Raw genomic sequence first — 20,899 nt, 5'->3', positions numbered from 1 at the left:
CCCCCACCCCAAACATACCAAGCCCCCCCACCCCAAACTCCCCCCAAACATACCCAACCCCCCCCACCCCAAACAGACCAACCCCCCCCACCCCAAACAGACCAACCCCCCCAACCCAAACATACCAACCCCCCCCACCCCAAACATACCAACCCCCCCACCCAAACATACCAACCCCCCCCACCCCAAACATACCAACCCCCCCCCCCAAACTCCCCCAAACATACCCCCCCCCAAACATACCAACCCCCCCCCACACACACCAAAGCCCTTCACTCCAACCCCCGCCCCACCCCACACACACTCACACACAACTACCCGTAACCCCCCCCCCCCAAACCCTGACCCCAGGCCCCCCGCCCGCCCTGGGCCGAGGCCCACTCCCCTCTCTCAGGCCCTGTGTCTCCACATCCGCGGCTCTCACGTTGACCCGTCTCCCCGCTGGGCCGCAGCCTGAGCCCCGGGAGCGGCCCCGCCGTTGCCTCCGCGCTCCCGCTCCTCTCCCCGGTCACTCACTCACATTCTCCCGCACCCGAATCACCCCGAAGCCGCCGCCGCCGCTCCGGCCCTGACAGAGCCTCAGCCCGAGCTCCGGGCCGCGCACCCTCACCAGCGCCGCCAGACACCTCCCCACCAGCCGCCGCCGCCGCGCTCACACTCATAACCGTCTCCTCCGCGCCCGCTGCCGGTTTCCTCGGCCCGTGGCTCACCGGGTAGTGTGTCCGTCTCGGGAGCACAGGGTCCCGCGTTCGAGCCTCACCTGAGGCGCTCAGACGTCAAAATATTCGCAGTCTAATTTAATCATTATTATTATTATTATTATTATTATAATTAACAGAAATAAATATTATCATTAATGATACAAATCGTTTTTTAAAAGTAATAATTGCTCAATAAGGGACTTGACTTCCCGGAATTAGACAGACAGGATTCAGAGCAGATCTGCGGAAACAACAACAACAACAACAAGATTCCATTTATTGAGCGCCTTTCACGTCAGGAGGACGTCCCAAGGCGCTGTGCAGTTGGGTCAGGACCCGAGCATTGGGGGGAGATGGTCAGGGTGAGGGGAGGGAAGGGAGGGAGTGAGGAGGGGGGAAATGGTCAGGGGAGGGGAGGGAAGGGAGGGAGTGAGGAGGGGGGAAATGGTCAGGGTGAGGGGAGGGAAGGGAGGGAGCGAGGAGGGGGGAAATGGTCAGGGTGAGGGGAGGGAAGGGAGGGAGTGAGGAGGGGGGAGATGGTCAGGATGAGGGGAGGGAAGGGAGGGAGCGAGGAGGGGGTAGAGAGTCGAGAGGGGAGCTGAAGGCTCCCCAGGGAGACGGAGGGCGGCAGCAGAAAGTGTTGATGTTTTTTCAAGAACAAATTAGGTATATTTCTGTTGAGAAATAATATCTCGGGATATAATGTACATGACGTGACGTGTCATGCGACTCCCAAGATGTTGGAAGGCGAACTGGATGGACTTTGGTCTTCTTTCACCAACAAATTCCAATATTCTTATGGATGCAGGAAGCCATTCCATTCCAACGTCTGTCTCTGGGATGTCCAAGTGTCGGTGGGATGCATGGAAACCTCAGCTTGGTTTGGAGTCTCTTAAACATGGCGACGGGTTTACACGTGTGTCAGACACCTAACTGACCCCCCAAAAATTGTAATAATCCTTGCATTTGATATAACACCTTATCACATCTTTGAGACGTCTCAAAGCACTTCACAGAGTCAACCAAATACTAGCCCCAAAGCAGCCCAGTATTATGCGTTGCCTACAGTGGGTACCAGAGTGGCCAATTTAGGATTAACGCCTATGGAACTGTGTAAGAAAAGTTTATTAAAGAGAAAAAAATACAAGTGTTGCAGGTTTAATTAAAAAATTGCCCACCACAGCACTCTGAGCTCACAGTCCAGACTGAAGCTCCAGTGCAGTGATGGGGAGGGGACACTGTCCTTTTCGGATAAGTCGTGAGCCTCAGCTCCCCGTCTGTGCCCTGTTTGAGCAGATGCTCAGAGATACATTGAGTCCTGTAGCTCAGCGGTTAGAGCACTCGCCTCGCAAGCGAGAGACCTGGGTTTGATTCCCAGCAGGGCAAAACCTTGGGCACATTTCCTTACTCCACACACCTAATAATAATCCCTCAAGAAAAAAAACAATAATAAATTGGTCACTTAATCCATGACTGTCTGTGGGACACTGCTGTGTGCAATTGGCTGCAGCGTTTCACCTACAAATACACAGTCTATTCAGTTTACAGTATATTCTGTGATGCGCTTTGAGACGTCTATATCAAACGCAAGGATTATTATTATTATACCACACCTGCCATGTGCGCTAAATAAATAATCCTTGCATTCATACAGTGCCTGATCACATTGTCGAGACATTTCAAAATGCTTCACAGTTTTACTCTAGAGTGTTCTGTACGGTGTATTTTGTAGGCGAATACATCAGTCAATTTTATCTGCGAGATTGTGAGCCAGGGCACCGAGTGAAACTCCCTTACAACAAAAATAACAATAAATTTACAACCATAAAACAACAATAACTTACACTTACACAGTGCCCTTCAACGGACATAGTCTCAGAGCACTTAACAATAATAATAATCCTTGCATTTGATATAGGGTTTTCAAGTCTTATAGACGTCTCAAAGCACTTTACAGAATATGCTGTTAAGTGAATTGACTGTATATTTGTGGGCGAAACGAAACAAAACACTTAACAGTGACAGAACCTGACTCCAAGCCAGAAAGGGGTGACCGTAAGCACAGTCAAAGAGAGAGGTCTTCTGGTGTGATATGAAGACGGGCAAGATGGAGGGATTGAGGCAGAGAGTTTAAGAGGTTTGAGATGTAGTGACTGAAAGCACAACTATTGATGGTGAAGTGGCGAGAACAAGACATGCAGGAGGCAACTGAGCAAAGATGGCGGGTAAAGGAGTGGGGTGTGAGAAGGTTTGAAACAACCCTGAGTGAAACCTGATAATAATAAAATAATAGTAATCCTTGCATTTGGTATAGTGCCTTATCATGTCATTAAGATGTCTCAAAGTACTTCACAGGATATACTGTAAACCGGATTGACTGAATATTTTGTGGGTGAAACACCAAAACCAATTGCACACAGCAGTATCTCACAGAGTTGTGGATTGAGTAACCAAATTATTTTTATATGCTATTGAGACACTATGTTCCCTCCTGCATGAAGGGTGTTATATAAATATAAAGTTGTTGTTGTAGGGAGATGCCAGGATGTGAACCATAGAAATTTACAGCAGAGAAGGTCATTTGGCCCATTGTGTCTATGCTGCTCTTTTGAGAACCATCCTTTCAGTCCCGTTTACCTGTCCTTTCTCCATTCCTCTGCAGTTTACTCCTTTTTTGGTATTTCAAGACCTTCCTCTTCGACCGTGCCTTCGGTCACCTTCCTACCCTCAGCCTACCTACCCCCCATCTCTGCCCTCCACCCCTCCTGATCCCAACCCCCTGCTCAGATCCAAATCCCTGACTGTCCAGCGCTGTGGGACATCCTCCCAACATGAAAGGCACTGTGTAAATGTAGTTTGTTGTTGTTGCCTTTATCTAGTTGGCTTTTGAAATATGGATTTTTCCTCAACCATCACTCCCTTTTTTCAAATTGTGTGTGGGATCTCCTGATGTGAGAGGTACTTTATCAAATATAAGGCTCTTTGGAACTCCTTCCCACCCTCACTCATCTCTGCTGTGTCCAATTGGCTGCCACGTTTCGCCCATAAAATACAGTCAATCCACTTTACATTATATTCTATGAAGCACTTTGAGACGTCTCGAAGATATAAGGCGCTATATGAAATGCAAGATTATTCAAGGCCCATCTCAAGACATATTGTGTTTGATTACCATTTCCCTCACCATCCCCCCAGGCTCCCACCCCTAGCTCAGGTACTCAGCTGGCAATGTCAAAGACTTTGAGACATCTTCTGGAGAAAGGGCTGTATAAATGTAAATTATATTAATATTTAACTCTTCAGGTTGAAACTGACTGCATTCTTTTAGACTGGATATAGATTGCACATTATTCTTCTGCCTGTGTTTTACCTCATAACAATTGTCCCAGGTCCAATAGTGCCTCTTCAGGTTGATGTTAAAGATCCCACGACTTTATTGTAAAAGGAAAGTTTCCTCCAGTGTCCTGGCCGACAATTCTCCAGATAAAAGGATTGTAGTTCTCTCGATGCAGAAGAATCGCTGAAATGATTCATTATGCCAACTCCCTGCTTGTTGGCCTTCCCAACTCTTCCTACCACAAGCTGCAGATCATCCAGAACTCTGCAGCTCATGTCCTCTCTCACACCAGGTTCAATAGCCCCATCACCCCAATCCTCACCTGGCTCCCCATCCCCCAGAGGATAAGAGTTCAAAATCCTCGACCTTGCCTTCAAAGCCCTCCATGACCTTGCTCCTTCCTACCTCTGTGACCCGCTAACCCCCTTGTCAACCATCCAGGTGGGTCTTCAGCCTCTTTGCTCCCACCCTTTGGAACTCACCTCCCTCCCTCCCTTACCTCCTTCAAGGTACAACAACAACAAAATTCCATTTATAGAGCGCCTTTCACGTCTGGAGGACGTCCCAAGGCTGTACAGTAGGGCCAGGACCCGAGCAGGGGGGAAATGGTCAGGGTGAGGGGAGGGAAAGGAGGGAGCGAGGAGAGGGTAGAGAGTCGAGAGGGGAGCTGAAAGCACGGTCAAAGAGAAAGGTCTTGAGACCGGCCTTGAAGGAGGAAAGGGAGGAGGCGGCGAAGGCACTGGGGGATAGAGTTCCAGAGCCTAGGGGCTGAAGGCCCAGCCATCGATGGTAGGGCGGTTGGGGCGGGGGATGTGGAGCAGACCGGAGCCAGAGGAACGGAGGGTACGGGCAGGTAGGTAGGGGGATAGTAGGTCGGAGAGGTAGGAGGGAGCGAGGCCGTGAATGGCCTTGTAGGTGAGGATGAGGATCTTGAATTCGAGATTGAGGTACATCTCAAGACCCTCCTCTTTGACTGAACCTGTCGCCACTTTCCTACCCCTTCCACCATTCCTGATTCCAATGGCTGCCACATTTGCCCACAAAGATCATTCACTACACTTATAGGCAATGTACCAAAACTACAAGGATTATAGCAAATGTGAGCCTGGTTCAGTCGATAGTACACCCGCCTTTGAGTCAGAAAGTTGCGAGTTCAAACCCATGTAGGGAATATAATAATAATTCTTGCATTTGATGTAGTGCTTTATCACGTCTTCGAGATGTCTCAAAGAGCTTCACAGAATATACTGTAAAGTGAATTAACTGTATATTTTGTGGGCAAAACGCAGCAACCAATTGCGCACAGCAGCGTCCCACAAACAGTCGTGGATTCTGACCAATTCATAAGAACATAAGTAGGAGTAGGCCATTCGGCCCCTTGAGCCTGCCCCGCCATTCAATAAGATCATGGTTGATCTATTCTAACTCCACCTACCCGCCTTATCCCGATATCCCTTTATCCACAAGAAATCTATCAATCTCAATTCATTTTTTTGAAGGAATTATTACCCTCGGGAAAGCGATTCCGCCAATCAACTAACAATCAGGTTCCTACATACCGCGAGGTAAACAGAGGTGTATGGAATAAGGAAACTTGCCCAAAATTTCGCCCTGCCAGGAATCAAACCCAGGTCCTCTCGCTTTCGAGGTAAGTGCTCTAACCACTGAGATACAAGACTTCACTATACCAAATGCAAGAATTATTATTATTAGTACTGTACAACAAAACACAAAGGAACTCTTGGTTTAATAAAATTACAAGCCGCTCTCTTTTATAGCACGTCTTTGTCGAAAAGGGGGAATCATACATGGCAATATATATATTATGATAATTGTGGGGCTTTCAATATTAATCGCTTTTAATCCATAAAAAGCCTTGATTTTTACATCAGTCCTAAATTCTCATATTGGGTATTGTCTCGTAGGTAGGTAAGTTGGCGAAGGGGTGGGTGGGGAGGTGGATGGGTTGGGGTAAGTGTTTGGTAAGGGGGTGGATATGGGTGGGTGTGGAGGGTTTGGTGGAGGCTGGGGATGGGGAGGTGGGTGTGGAGGGTTTGGTGGAGGCTGGGGATGGGGAGCTGGGTGTGGAAGGGTTGGTGGAGGCTGGGGATGGGGAGGTGGGTGTGGAGGGGTTGGTGGAGGCTGGGGATGGGGAGGTGGGTGTGGAGGGGTTGGTGGAGGCTGGGGATGGGGAGGTGGGTGTGGAGGGGTTGGTGGAGGCTGGGGATGGGGAGGTGGGTTTGGAGGGGCTGGTGATGGCCTGGGGTGGGAAGGTGTGCTTGGAGGGGTTGGTGGAGGCTGGGGATGGGGAGGTGGGTTTGGAGGGGCTGGTGATGGCCTGGGGTGGGAAGGTGTGCTTGGAGGGGTTGGTGGAGGCTGGGGATGGGGAGGTGGGTGTGGAGGGGTTGGTGGAGGCTGGGGATGGAGAGGTGGGTGTGGAGGGGTTGGTGGAGGCTGGGGGATGGTGAAAGCCTCATCGCTGGTGAGTCCCAAAGACCACAAAGCTGAAGAGAATGGTGATGCCCACCAGAGAGATGGTGGCGGGGGCGGTGAAGAACTGCCAGTAGGTGATCTGGTAATACCAGAGAAACACCAACATCAGGAAGAAGAAAGGCAGCATCAGTCTCCCGATGTTGAGCATGGACTCGGTGTGCTCTGGCCCCGGGCTGCCAGCCGGGGCTGAGAGGGTGGCGGTGGGCGAGATGTGGCAGTGAATGACGCAGTTATTGAGGATGTGGAGAGAGGCCAGGGTCTGATGGTTGTCTCCCAGCAGCTGGCCCTGGTAGATCAGCCGCACCTGATGCTCCTGGTCAGGGAAATAGGTCCTAGGACAAGAGAGAGAACAAATCAACACAATAATAATAATAATTCTTGTGTTTGATATAGCACCTTATCACGTCTTCGAGCGTCTCCTGATCTTAAGTGCTGTTCCCCTGCTCTTGTTGAGCTTGTGACTGAGTTAAACCCATCATTTGGGTTAAGGTTATGTACAGCCTTTAGGATCGTAGATAGAACAACAGGTGGAACAGGAAACCATAATGACTTAAGCTCCTTATAATTAAGTGCTGCCTATTCAGCGTCTTCAGATGAGTATCTCAATTGTCTGTACCACAGACGCACAGCCGTGGGCCTGACTCACGCCATGATGAGATGGGGGTTAATCAGGAGCACGAGGAGGCAGGTTGGTTGAATGGCTGGGAACAGACTGTCACTCAACTGGGGAATCCCCAAACATTAACAGAACAGGAGGAGTTCCTGTGCCCACTATATCTGTAGCCTGTGCCACACACTGAGGAGATACAGCACTGAATGTGTAATAACAACAATAATATTCCTTGCATTTGATGTCGGACGTTCTCCCAACATGAAAGGTGGTTTACAAATGTAATTTTATTGTTGTTGTAGAACCTTATCACGTCGTTGAGACGTCTCAAAGCGCGCACAGGATATTCTGTCAAGTGTATTGACTGCATTTTGTGGGCAAAATGCGGCAGCCATATCCTACAAACAGTCGTGGAATGAGTGACCAAATTTTATTTGGGGGGATTGTTGGCCAGGATACTGGAAGAGATAAAACTCCCTTCTCTTTTTCAATAGCGCCGCAGGATCTTTAATATCCCCTAAACAGGCAGAGGGGACCTCGGTTCAACATCTCACCTGAAGGGCATAATAAGGGGATACAGTGCTGACTGAGAGAAACAGAGGTAAAAGAATTGACACGAATCCCCGAACACTCAGTGTGTGGCCATCATGCAACCGTTCGGCTTTACCTTTTTATGTGTCCGACTGTGTCCTCGGCTTTTACGCGAGCTATTCTCTCAGTGTCATTTAAAAACTTTAACCTAAGCAATATATAGTTGTCCTGAGGAGAGTCAGTGAGCTCGGGGTGAGGCTGGGCCGGGGGCTCAGGCTCCTCACTGCCCTCCCCTGGGCTGGGTCGGGACGGCCTCTGGCGCAGGTTGGAGGGTCCTGGCGAGGGCTCGTCCGCTTCAGGCATTTTGTCATTGTCCAGGTTCACCTCCCCTCGTTCCTCACACTCCCCTTCCTCCGAGGGCGTTTCGTGCTTCGAGGCGTCGTTCATCATCTGCTCGGTCTCCTCCTCATGCTCACTTTCCTCCTCACGCTCCCCATCCTGCTCCTCGGACGCCCTCGTTGGCGGGGCCACCCGCTCCCCACGCTCGGTGGTGTGTGTTGACACCCAGGCCAGCACCACCACCAACAGCAGGAACAGCAGCCCGAAGACCACTGTGACCTCATCGTCCACGCCCTCTATTACAGCCATGGCCCACTGCGGAGTCCACAGCCTTCAACCAAAGAACTGAAAAATGTAGAGAGAAACGTCCATATCAACTAGCGGCACTTCATAATAATCACATCATCACAGACATGTTCAACATAGGAAGTCATGAAAGATATATTGAGGTGGTACAGCGCAGATTCACCAAAATTATACACCACCAACAACAAATTACATTTGCACAGAACCTTCTGTCAGGACATCCCAGTCGAGCAGATTGGGGAGTGAGGAGGTTGGAGAGGTAGGGAGGTGTCAGGGAGTGAGGGGATTTGAACACAAGCGTGAGGATCTTGACGTCAAACCTTCCATCAGGAGGACATCCCAGGCGTTGGACAGTCAAGGATTTGGACCCAAGCTGGGGGTTGGGATCAGGAGGGGTTAAGGGCAGGGAGGGTGGGGTAGCAGGGTGACGACCAAAGGCGCAGTCGAAGAGAAAGGTCATGAGACCGGCCTTGAAGGAGGGGGTGAGAAGAAGGGACAATGGTCTGGAAATCCAAAGGGGAAAAAAAACCGCATTTTCTTTTGGGTTGTTTGACCAAAGCTACAGACAAATTTTTTTATTTAACAACAACCTGCACTTATATAGCACGCTCCACACAGGGTAGCATCTTGGGGCACTTAACAGTGGCGGAGCCTGACTCTGAGCCGGAGGGAGGAGTCCGAAGGTAACCATAAGCACGTTCGAAAAGGAAGGTTTTCAGGCGGGACTTAGGGAGAGAGGGGACAAAGCAGAGGGATTGACGGAGAGTGTTCCAGAGTTTCGGGGCGCACTGGCTGAATATGCGACCTCCAATGATGGGGCGGATAGTGCAAGGGACAAGTTGGAGGCTTGTGCGAGTCGAGCAGATTGGGGAGTGAGGAGGTCGGAGAGGTAGGGAGCTGTCAAGGAGTGAGGGGAGTTGAACACAAGCAAGTGGATCCATTCAGTGATGGGGAGCCAGTGGAGCCTGGGCCAGAACTGGTGAGATGTGGGTACGGAGTTTGGTCTGGGTAAGTATACAGATGGCAGAGTTTTGAATGAGCTGACCTTGTGAATAGTGGACCTGGGGAGACCGGCAAGGAGTGCGTTTGAGTATTCCAGGCGAGAGATGACAAATGCATGCAAGAGGGTTTCCGCTGCATATAGGATAAGGTACGGTCGGAGCAATGTGGCGGAAGGCGGTCCTGGTCAGGGACCGGATGTGGGGGAGGAAGGGCAGCTGGGAGTCGAACCGGACGCCAAGGTTGCGCACTGGTTCAGTGAGTGTGAGGGAGAGCCCAGGGAGGTTGAGGAGTTCAGATCCGCAGGAGTGAAGACGTTGACGGGATCCAAGGAGTATGGCTTCCGTCTTGTCCACTTTCAGCTGCACGAAGTTTGCACTCATCCAGGCATTGATGTTTGCCAGACAAGCTGATAGAACATCAGTGGACCTGGAGTCGATACTGGAGTAGGCAAAGTAGATTTGTGTGTCATGTGATACATGTGGAAGTTTACCCTGTGTCTGCGATGACATTGTAAAGGGAGCATGTACATGAGGAAGAGAAGGGAGCCAAGGATGGAGTAGAGGCAGTTAGTTAAGTGGAAGTTGAATCATTTGAGTGTGGTCCCACTAAGGTGGATGAGAGAGGAGGAGGTGGAGGAGGATGGCATGGTTGACTGTGTCAAACGCAGCACAGAGATCCAGGAGGACGAGAAGGTAGAGGGAGCCCTGGTCACAGATAGCGAGGACGTCATTTGTGACTTTGACAACCGCTGTCTCTATGCTGTGGGCAGTCAGAGTGAAAACCCGACTGCAGGGGCTCGAGGAGGGAGTGGAGGGAGAGGTGTGACCGAAGTTGACCTGCAACAATGCATTCCAGAACTTTGGCAAGGAAGGGTAGGTTGGAGATGGGACGGTAATAATAATAAAAATAATCCTTGCATTTGATATAGCGCTTTTCACGTCTTCTAGAAAAGTATAGCCAGGAGGGGAGGCTTCAACGAGGGGATGGAGTCACCGGGGTAAGCCGGGTTTCTGTAAGAATATTGATGTGCTCATCTAGGATGAGGTCAAGGTTTGTAAGGGCTTTATTATAATAATAATAATCCTTGCATTTGATATAGCGCTTTTCACGTCGGGAGGACGTCCCAAAGTGCTTCACAGAATATACTGTAAAGTGAATTGACTGTATATTTGTGGGCGAACGCGGCAGCCAATTGCGCACAGCAATGTCCCACAAACAGTCGTAGATTGAAAATGACCAATTTATTATTGTTTTTGGTTTTGGAGGGATTATTATTAGGCTCTGTGTGGAGTAAGGAAACTTGCCCAAGGTTTCGCCCTGACCTGCCGGGGATTGAACTCAGGTCTCTCACTTGCAAAGCGAGTGCTCTAACCACTGAGCTACAGGACTCCACGACGGAGTGGAGCAGAGCAGACGGAGACTTGGAGACAGAGCAGACATTTTGGAAGGAAATCTGGATATGCTGGTGGGGGAGGGAGAGTGGAGAAGGGAGTGGTATAGGGAGGATTTGGAGTCGTGGGGGAGAAGTGACCATGGAGTTTGAGGAGGGGGGAGAGTTGGAGAGGGTATGAATGCGGGGGGTGTTTGCCTTTTGGCGGCGGTTGTTGAGGAGAGAGTGAATGATGTGACAGTTGGGGTGGCTGCTCTAGGGCAACCAATGCCGGGAGCCACGATGGGCCTGGCAGAGGATATACAGGCTGGAGCAGAGGGAGGTAACGGCGGGATCCAGGAGAGAGAGAGAAGGCGGAGAGGGTGGTGGGAGAGAAGGACAGAATGGGAGTAGCGGAGTGTGGGAGCAGGCACATTTTCAGAAGGAGTGGCTCTTGTTGGGGCGGCAACCAAAACGCGCATGCAGAGACCGGCAGCGAGCGATCAGAGGGCAGTATCAGCCTGCGGGCTATGGGAGACAGCTTTGGGGGGTAGAGAGGGGATTGCAATCATGGCTTAGGTGCCAGAAACAGGGAAGGAAAGGAGGGTGACGAGGTAGTACCTCTCCGACCTACTATCCCCCTACTTACCTCCCCGTACCCTCCGTTCCTCTGGCTCCGGTCTGCTCCACATCCCCCACCCCAACCGCCCTACCATCGGTGGCCTTCAGCCTCTCAGCCCCCAGGCTCTGGAACTCCATCCCCCAGTGCCTTCGCCGCTTCCTCCCTTTCCTCCTTCAAGGCCGGTCTCAAGGCCTTTCTCTTTGACCGGGCCTTCAGCTCCCCTCTCAACTCTCTACCCCCTTCCTCGCTCCCTCCCTTCCCTCCCCTCACCCTGACCATTTCCTCCCAATGCTCGGGTCCTGACCCAACCGTCCAGCGCCTTGGGACGTCCTCCCGACGTGAAAGGCGCTCTATGAATGAAATCTTGTTTCTCTTTTCCAATAGCCCCGCGGGATCTTTAACATCCACCTGAACAGGCAGACGGGACCTCGGTTTAACGTCTCCTCCCGAGGACGGCACCTCCCACAATGCAAACCCCCCCACCCCCCCCATCGCTGTATTGGAGCATCAGCTTAGACTGTGTGATTCCAAGTCCCGATGTGGGGCTTGAACCCACAACCTCCTGACTGGGAGGCGAAGAGTGCCATTACTGGGCTAGGCTGACACACCAAGAGAGACGAAGAATGGGCTGCAGGGATCTGGGGGGGAGGGGGAGGGGGGTGAAAGACCATGAATAGAATTGAAGATCAGGTACAAAGATCTTGAAGACTAGGGGACAGAGAGGCAATGGAGCCTGGTGAGGACGGAAATGATGCACACGTGGAGTCCGATGCAACAACTTGCATAATATAGCGGCCTTCCTAAGGGTCAGTGTCAGAGCCTGAGCCAAGCCGCGAAGAGGGAGGAGGTGACTGTAAGCACGGTCGAACAGGAAGGGCTTCGCTTCTCACCAAGGTCGCTCTGATGCAGAGCAGGACCACATTAATAAAAATAATAATAATGTAATTGGTATCAATAATAATACTCCTTGTATTTTATACAGTGCCTTATTACGTCGTCGAGACATCTCAAAGCGCTTCCCGGAATATACTGTAAAGTGAATTGACTATTATGTCGGCGAAATGGAGCAGCCAATTGCACATAGCAGTGTCCCACAGATAGTCATGGATTGAGTGACCAAATTTTTAAAAAATTATTATTACCCCCAGAAAGCGATCTACCATCAATAACAATCGGGTTCTTACTTACTGCTAGGTAAACAGAGGCGTGTGTGTGGAGTAAGGAAACTCGCCTAAGGTTTTGCTCTGCCTGGAAATCGAACACGGGTCCTCTCGCTTGCAAAGCGAGTAATCTAGCCAATATGCTGTAGGATTTTAATTTTTGGTTGGAATCACTTCTATAAAAATAATTGACTCTTGAAACGACTCCACTATTCCTACACTTCAAACCTCTTGCGAAACGTTCTATAATCTCCAAATTGTTCTCCTCTCCTTCAGGCGTCGTAGTTTTGGCTCTCCCCACTGGGGAAGGGGGGTGTACAGTTCCACACGCTCTGGTACCGCACCCCACCAAATCCGCACGGACAGGCACCTTCTTGGGAGGGAGTGGCGGAGGATGAGGGGAGGGGGAGAAGTGTCTATCAGTAGCGGAAACGTTAGCTAACGTTTCTCTCTCTCTCTCTCTACTAAAGCCCAGAGACCCTATAATCAACTGCAGCACTTTTGGAAGGCCGGCCGTACATGCACAGTCGATCGAAATGTTTAAGAGGTTGGATACTCGGGAAGTGAGGGGTGTATTAAGAGAGAAATGGGATTGAAAGATGTGCTGTTGTCTGATAGACTGGTACGATCATCTTAATGGGTTCTCCTGTTCCTCTGCCCTCACAAAGGGCTGGAATCAACACAATCCGGCACCAAGAACAAGCGTCTGAGCACATCACGGTGAACAACAGCTACATAGGGTGTGCCAGTTGGAGCCTTGATAAGACACGAGGAGTCTGAGCGAGGATGGGGAAGAGAAGAGGTGGCTGGCTCCAGGGGAACTGCCTTTTGGGGAAGAGGGGCTGGTGTTTATTGGTTTAAGAGGGAGGGAAGTGACGCTTATGTGGGGAGGGACTGACATTTATTTGGGTGTTGATAATTAATAATAATAATCCTTACATATGATACAGCCCCTTATTCAAGATGTCTCAAGGCACTTCACAGAATATGCTGTATATATTTTGTGGGTGATACATTTTTTATTGGGGGGTTGGGGGGGACTGATGTTTATTGGAGGGGCTGACGTTTATTTTGGGAGCTGACATTTATTAAAGGGGGCAGTTTATTTTGGGGGAGCGATGTTTATTAAGCGGGGGCGATGTTTATTAAGGGGGGGTAATGTTTATTTGGGGGGAATAACTTTTATTAAAAGGGGCTGATGTTTATTTATGAAATATTTATTGGGGGGTTGATGTTTACTTGGGGGAGTGATAATTATTTGGGTAGGTAATGTTTATTAGGGGGGGGCTGATGTTTATTTTGGGGGACTGACATTTATTAAGGGGGTTGATGTTTATTTGTAGGGGCTGACTATTCTTACGGGGGGCTGATGTTTATTTGGGAGGGGCTGACTTTTTTTGTGGGGGGATCGTTTATAACAATAATTGTCACATTTGATATAGCGCCTTATCAGATCTTCGAGACGTCTCAAAGCGCTTCACAGAATATGCTGTGTAGTGTCTATATTTTGTGGGCGAAATGTGGCAGCCAATTACGCACAGCAGTTTCCCACGAACAGTCATGGATTGAATGATCAATTTTTTTTTAAGGAATTATTACTCCAGGAAAAGCAATCCGCCAGTCAACTAACAACTGAGTTCCTACTTACTGTTAGGTGGACAGAGATGTGTGGATTAAGGAAATTTTCCTAATGTTTCAACCTGCGGGGAATCAAACCCAGGTTTCTCGCTTGCAAGGCAAGCGCTCTAACCACTGAGCTACAGTGGGGGGGGGTGACAATTATTAGAGGTACTGACATTTAGTGGGGAGGGGGAAACTAACATTTGGGGGCAGGGTGTGGGCAATAGCATAACGAGCACGGCGTCGGTTTCTGGGGTGCTGAGTTGTGGGAAGTTCAGAATCGAGAGATTGGGGGGCAAATTTATGGGAGAGAGCGTTATCGGGCCTGGGTGGGGGGTCAGAACTGGAAATTTGGTGGATTGGAAATGTTGGATTTTGTTTGGGTTTTGGTATTGTCGGACTGGGGGGGGTAATGGGTTCAATTATTTTGCCACTCTGCTTTGTTGGGGGTTGCAGTTTTTGTTGGGCTTTGCGATTTTGAGGCTCGACGTTGACGGGCTACGGCTTGTGGATTAATATTTGTGGCTGGGGTCTTAGGGCTAGTGAGCTGGTGTTGGAATTTGTTTGAGGCCGGAAAATTTAATGTTGAGAATTTATGGGCTCTTTTTGGGTGTGATGTTAAGGGGACTGGAGTTTGGGGACTGGGGAATCTTATTGGGGTAGTTTTGGGAGATGGGGTTATTGGAGCTGTTTTGGAGGTAACTTTGTGACTGGGTTTGGGGATTGTTTGAGGGGTGATTTTTGGGTGGGTAGTGGGGAGATTTTGGGGGAAGTTAGTGAACTAGTTTCTCGAATGAATTTTGGGGGGGTTGTTCGGGTGATTTTTAAAGCGGTTGTTTTTGGAGTGGTCGATACTGAGTCCGTTTTTAGGTTTGTTCTTTGGGAAGTTATTGGGGTTGTTTTGGTGAGCTGTTGCTTTGTCAACAGTTTGTCAATAGTCAAGTTTCTTTTTATTCCTGGGGAGGTTTTAGACCTGAATATTGAGGGGAGTTTTGATTCTTTTTCATGGAGGGCTTCGGGGATGGTTTTCAGAATTGTTACGGTGGTAGTTCTCATTGTTTTTATGGGAATGTTTAATAGGATTGGCCGTGGGCTTAACTTCAAGGCTGTTATTGAGGCTGTTTTTCGGTTTATTCCGGGGAGTGTTTTTCTGCCTATTTCTGGGGTTTGTTTTGGGGTCGTTATTGGGGTTGCTTTAACGGTAGTTTTTGGGGTTGCTTTAGGGGTAATAATTGGGGTTGCTTTAGGGGTAGTTATTGGGGTTGCTTTAGCGGTAGTTTTTGGGGTTGCTTTACGGGTAGTTATTGGGGTTGCTTTAGGGATAGTTATTGGGGTTGCTTTAACGGTAGTTTTTGGGGTTGCTTTAGGGGTAGTTTTTGAGATTGCTTTCGGGGTAGTTATTGGGGTTGCTTTCGGGGTAGTTATTGGGGTTGCTTTAGCGGTAGTTTTTGGGGTTGCTTTACGGGTAGTTATTGGGGTTGCTTTAGGGATAGTTATTGGAGTTGCTTTAGGGGTAGTTATTGGGGTTGCTTTAGCGGTAGTTTTTGGGGTTGCTTTAGGGGTAGTTATTGGGGTTGCTTTAGGGATAGTTATTGGAGTTGCTTTAGGGGTAGTTATTGGGGTTGCTTTAGGGGTAGTTATTGGGGTTGCTTTAGGGGTAGTTATTGGAGTTGTTTTAGGGATAGTTATTGGGGTTGCTTTAGGGGTAGTTTTTGAGATTGCTTTCGGGGTAGTTATTGGGGTTGCTTTCGGGGTAGTTATTGGGGTTGTTTTAGGGGTAGTTATTTGGGCTGTTTTAGGGGTAGTTATTTGGGCTGTTTTAGGGGTAATTATTTGGGCTGTTTTAGGGGTAGTTATTTGGGCTGTTTTAGGGGTAGTTATTTGGGCTGTTTTAGGGGTAGTTATTTGGGCTGTTTTAGGGGTAGTTATTTGGGCTGTTTTAGGGGTAGTTATTTGGGCTGTTTTAGGGGTAGTTATTGGGGTTGGTAAGTCCGTTTTTAGGCTTGTTTGGAGCGTATTTATTGGGACTGCTTTGGGGGTTGTTTATTAATTGCAGATGGTTCTTCAAGGGCCTGCTCCTGGGGCTGCTATGGGTGCCTTTTTTTGGCTTGTTTTGAGTTATCTCTGGAGTGGTTTTAAGGGTTAGTTTTGAGGTTTTATTAGGGTTTTTTTTGTTGGTTATTGGGGTGATTTGGGGGAGGTTTGGGAGTTTTATGGAAGAGTATTTGTGGGGATATTTGGGGGCGAGTATTTGGCGGAGGAGGGTAGTCTAGGGTTATTTGAAGAGGTTATTTGACAGGGGGTGTCCTGGGTTTTGTTTGGGGGGGGATTGTCCTGTGGGTTATTTGGGGGCATTTTAGGTTGTTCTCGGGGTTATTTTGAGGGGGTATTTAGGGAGTGTTTTTGGGTTGTTCTAGGAGGAGTTAGGGGGGACTTTTTTGGGGGGGAAACAGTTCTGAGGTTATTTTTCAGGTTTTTGGGGGGGTGTTTTGGGGGGTAATTCTACGGGTTATTTTCAGGGTTTATTTGTCGGTCTTTTTTTTGTGGTATTTTGGATCCCCTGGTTTGCAAGTTATTTTCGGGGTTCGCTCCGGGGGGAATTGCGGGGGGGGTTGTTTTGGGAGATATTCCCAGGGAGGGTTGTTTTTGGGGGTATTCTCGTGAGGGGGTGTTGGGGTTATTCTCGGGGAGTTGGGGGTATCCTCAGGAGGGGAGGTTGGGGGTATTCTCGGGAGGGGGGGGATTGGGGGTATTCTCGGTGGGGAGGGTTGGGGTATTCTCGGGGGAGGTGGGGTATTCTCGGGGGAGGTGGGGTATTCTCGGGGGTTGGGGTATTCTCGGGGGAGGTGGGGTATTCTCGGGGTTGGGGGTATTCTCGGGGTTGGGGGTATTCTCGGGGGTTGGGGGTATTCTCGGGGTTGGGGGTATTCTCGGGGGTTGGGGGTATTCTCGGGGGTTGGGGGTATTCTCGGGGGTTGGGGGTATTCTCGGGGGGGGGTGTTGGGGTATTCTCGGGGTCGGGGTTGGGGTATTCTCGGGGGTTGGGGGTATTTATTCTGTGAAGCGCTTTGAGATGTCTAGAAGACTTGAAAAGCGCTATATCAAATGCAAGGATTGTTATTATTATTACGACTGTTTGTGGGACACTACTGTGCGCAATTGGCTGCCCGTTTTGCCCACAAAACACACAGTCACTACACTTTACAATATATTCTGTGAAGCGCTTTCAGACGTTTCAAAGGTGTAATAAAGCGCTCTATCAAATGGTAGGATTATTATTATTGTAATAGTGTGACTGTATTTTGATGCGGTTGTGATTTCCTGAGCTGCCACTAGATGCTCCCAATGGGCAACATAAGCTCACGGGGTGACCGGTCCGATCACCCGACCTGGACTGAACTGGTATTCACAGGTCCTGTTACCCCCAATATTTTTTTTTCTGCAGCGCACTGTCCAACAACTGAAGCATGTGGAAAATAAAATAAATAACGGACTAGGTGAACACCCTGAACAATATTACGACACTTGCCCCCTCCCTCGCCACCTTCAAGACCCACCTCAAGACCCTCCTCTTCGACCGTGCTTTCGATCTCCCTGCTTCCCCCCCCCCCGCCCTCCACCCTCCCCCACCCCGACCCTCAGCTCAGGTCCGTAACTCTGTCTATCCAGCGCCTTGGGATGTCCTCCCGACATGAAAGGCGCTATATAATTGGAATTTTGTTGTTGTTTGTTGAAGAGGGGAGTTTATCTTGTTGACAATCTGATTTTTCTGAAGAAAAAAATAAATAATTTTAAATCTGAGCAGGTAAATAATGCAGCAAATTATACAATTCTCAATGTTTCACTGCACCAGAGTCACACAAAGAATGCAAAGAAGGGCAGCTGAACAGATACAGTAGAGAGCCGAATATTGGTACCAGCTCCTTTTAGCACATGAAAACAGTAGAAACTTTGTGTTTGTTCGTCTGTGTGTCTCTGCCGCTGTGCGTGTATGTCTCTGTCTCTGACTCTGTGTGTGTTTGTGTGAGATCGATTTCAAGATCCTCACATTCGTCTTCAAATTATTTTTCGAGGAATTATTACCCCCAGAAAGCAATCTGCCGATCAACTAACAACAGGATTCCTACTTCCTGCAAAGTAAACAGAGGCATGTGGATGAACACAACTTGATTACTCAATCCACAACTGTTTGTGGGACACTGCTGTGCGCAATTGGTTGCTACGTTTCGCTCACAAATTATAGTCAATTCACTTTACAATATATTCTATGAAGCGCTTTGAGGCATCTCAACAATGTGATAAAGCGCTATATCAAATGCAAGGTTTATTATTAGATGCCTATGCGCTCAATTGGAATCATTCTCATTTCTGGGTCAGAATGTTATGGGTTCAAGACTCATGTCAGGAATTTGAGTCCAAACTGATTCTGCAACTCTACAACAACAACAACAACAACAAGATTCCATTTAGAGAGTGCCTTTCATGTCGGGAGGACATCCCAAGGCGCTGGACAGTTGGGTCAGGAGCCGAGCAGGGGGGAAATGGTCAGGGTGAGGGGAGGGGAGGGAAGGGAGGGAGCGAGGAGGGGGTAGAGAGTTGAGAGGGGAGCTGAAGGCACGGTCAAAGAGAAAGGTCTTGAGACCGGCCTTAAAGGAGGAAAGGGAGGAAGTGGCGAAGGCACTGGGGTATGGAGTTCCAGAGCCTCGGGGCTGAGAGGCTGAAGGCCCGGCCACCGATGGTAGGGCGGTTGGGGCGGGGGATGTGGAGCAGACTGGAGCCAGAGGAACGGAGGGTATGGGCAGGTAAGTGGGAGATAGTAGTTCGGAGAGGTAGGAGGGCGCAAGGCCGTGATTAGCCTTGTAGGTGAGGATGAGGATCTTGAATTTGATCCTCTGGGGGATGGGGGGGGTTACACTGATTTGGGATATAGTGGCTGAAACCACCACTGCCGATAGTGGGACAGAGGGTCTGGGAGACAAGCAGGCCAGATCCAGTCCAGAGGAGATAGCGGGTAGTGATGTAGAGACAGAGCAGGTTGTAGAGGTAGAGTGGGTGCCAGGGTTTGAAGGGATTTAAAACAAAAGCGTGAGTATCTTGAAATCGATCCACTGTATGACAGGAAGCAAATGGAGGTTGATAAGAACTGGGGTAATAATAATCCTTGCATTTGATATAATGATTTATCATGTCTTTGAGTCATTTCAAAGCACTTCACAGAATATACTGTAAAATGAATTGACTGTATATTTTGTGGGTGAAGCAGATGTAATGGAGGTACAAAATTTAGTCCGGGTGAGAATGTGGGTAGTGAAGTTTTGAATCAGTTGAACTTTGTGAATAATGGAGCAGGGGAGACCAGCGAGAAGGGCATTTGTGTAGTCTTACTAGCTAAAACCACATAACTTGCCATTCAGGTTTGGTAAGTTTTTCTGCTGCTTGTCCAGCTAGGACCAACTTACTGGTTAGGATATTGGCTTGCAGGGTTAACAGGAGCTGAGGAGAACCATGTACTTGGAGAAGCAATAGCTGCTGCTGAAGCGCTAAACCATCACTCAAGGGAAGGGACGTGTGTCTAAGCTGCGGACAGGAAGATGCTATATTGCTGTCCAAGAAGTTTGTTGGGAGTTCTCTGCCATCCACCTAGTGAGGCTCAAACCCATGTTGTCAGATTTCAAATGACCAACTAGTGACTGTCCTCCCTGGTGGATGTAAGAGGGGTCTTCTTGGAACCCCTTGGGGTCTCCGGTGCCCTCTCTAAACTCCATCACCCCAGTCCTAGTCAGGCTCCACTGGCTCCCTATTACAGAATGGATTGACTTCTATAAATCCCTTTGCACCCTTTCACTTTCCAACCTCTCCAATCTGCTTTCTCCTCAATCTACCACTCACTGAGAAGGGCAGGGGGATGGGAGGGAGGAGGGTTGAGGGAGGTGGGGAATTCCCTAGTGTAGTGGTAAGCATGCTCGCTACGCAAGAGAGAGGACCTGGTTTCGATTCCTGGGCAGGGCAAAATGTTGGACAAGTTTCCTTACTCCACACGCCTCTGTTTACCCAGCAGTAAGTAGGAATCCAGTTGTTAGTTGATTGGCGGATTACTTTCTGGAGGTAATAATCCCTTCCCCCCCAAAAAAAAAGTCTCTCAATCCTGTTTGTGGGACACTGTAATTGGTGTGCAATTGGCTGCCGCGTTTTGCCCACAAAATACACAGTCATTACACTTTACAGTGTATCAGTGGTCAGGCTTTTAGCCTTTCTCCTGCCACCCTATGGAACTCCATCCCACATTCCCTTCACATCACTCCCTCCCTTGCCTCCTTCAAGGCGCATCTCAAAACCCTCCTCTTCGACCGAGCCTTTGGCCGCCCTCCTACCCTCCTACCCTCCTACCCTCCTACCCTCCTCAGCCCAACCCCCAACTGGGGTCCAGATCTCTGACCGTCCAGTGCCTTGGGACGTGAAGGGCACTATACAAACGTAGTATTGCACTGTATCCTGTGAAGCGCTTTGGGACGTCTCAAATGACGTGATAAGGCGCTGCGTCAAAGGCAAATGAGGGGCGGGTGGTGGGGGGGGGAGGAAGGGGGGGAGAGGAAGCAGGAGGAGAGCAACAAAGAAAGGGAGGGAGCCATGTGCCGAGCACGTGCCCGGGCGCGCTGACGTCAGGGGGCGGGGAGTAGAGGAGCCCCGCCCTCGCAGCGTCACGTGGAGATCGGGGCGGGGCGGCTGGCGGTGTGGTGCGCGCGCAGCTCCGCGGCTGGCCGGTGGCAGCCGAGCGAGGCGTGGCGTGGCGTGACGGGCGTGACGTGACG

The 20,899-nt window shown here is 49.6% G+C and overlaps 2 protein-coding genes across 2 annotated transcripts; both read right to left on the bottom strand.

Moving 5' to 3' along the window:
* Positions 1-6,451: 6,451 nt before the first annotated feature.
* On the bottom strand, positions 6,452-11,355 carry LOC103190093 (transmembrane and ubiquitin-like domain-containing protein 1). The gene is made up of 3 exons (XM_007910742.2): positions 11,338-11,355; positions 7,809-8,356; positions 6,452-6,863 (listed from the first exon to the last, which is right to left on the bottom strand). Exons 2-3 carry the CDS (start codon positions 8,318-8,320, stop codon positions 6,512-6,514), a joined length of 864 nt encoding a protein of 287 aa, XP_007908933.1. The 5' UTR covers positions 8,321-8,356; positions 11,338-11,355; the 3' UTR covers positions 6,452-6,511.
* A 3,413-nt stretch (positions 11,356-14,768) lies between these two features.
* Positions 14,769-16,133, bottom strand: LOC121848095 (proteoglycan 4-like; the record flags this gene model as incomplete). The annotated part of the gene is made up of 1 exon (XM_042331718.1): positions 14,769-16,133. A coding segment is annotated over one exon (1,365 nt), but the record flags the coding sequence as incomplete, so codon positions are not given.
* Between the last annotated feature and the right edge of the window lie 4,766 nt (positions 16,134-20,899).

Source organism: Callorhinchus milii, unplaced genomic scaffold (assembly GCF_018977255.1).
Source record: "Callorhinchus milii isolate IMCB2004 unplaced genomic scaffold, IMCB_Cmil_1.0 Scaffold2, whole genome shotgun sequence".
Taxonomy (NCBI): Eukaryota; Metazoa; Chordata; class Chondrichthyes; order Chimaeriformes; family Callorhinchidae; genus Callorhinchus; species Callorhinchus milii.
Note: the sequence above shows the minus strand (reverse complement) of the source record. Positions and strands in the feature narration are given on the sequence as shown.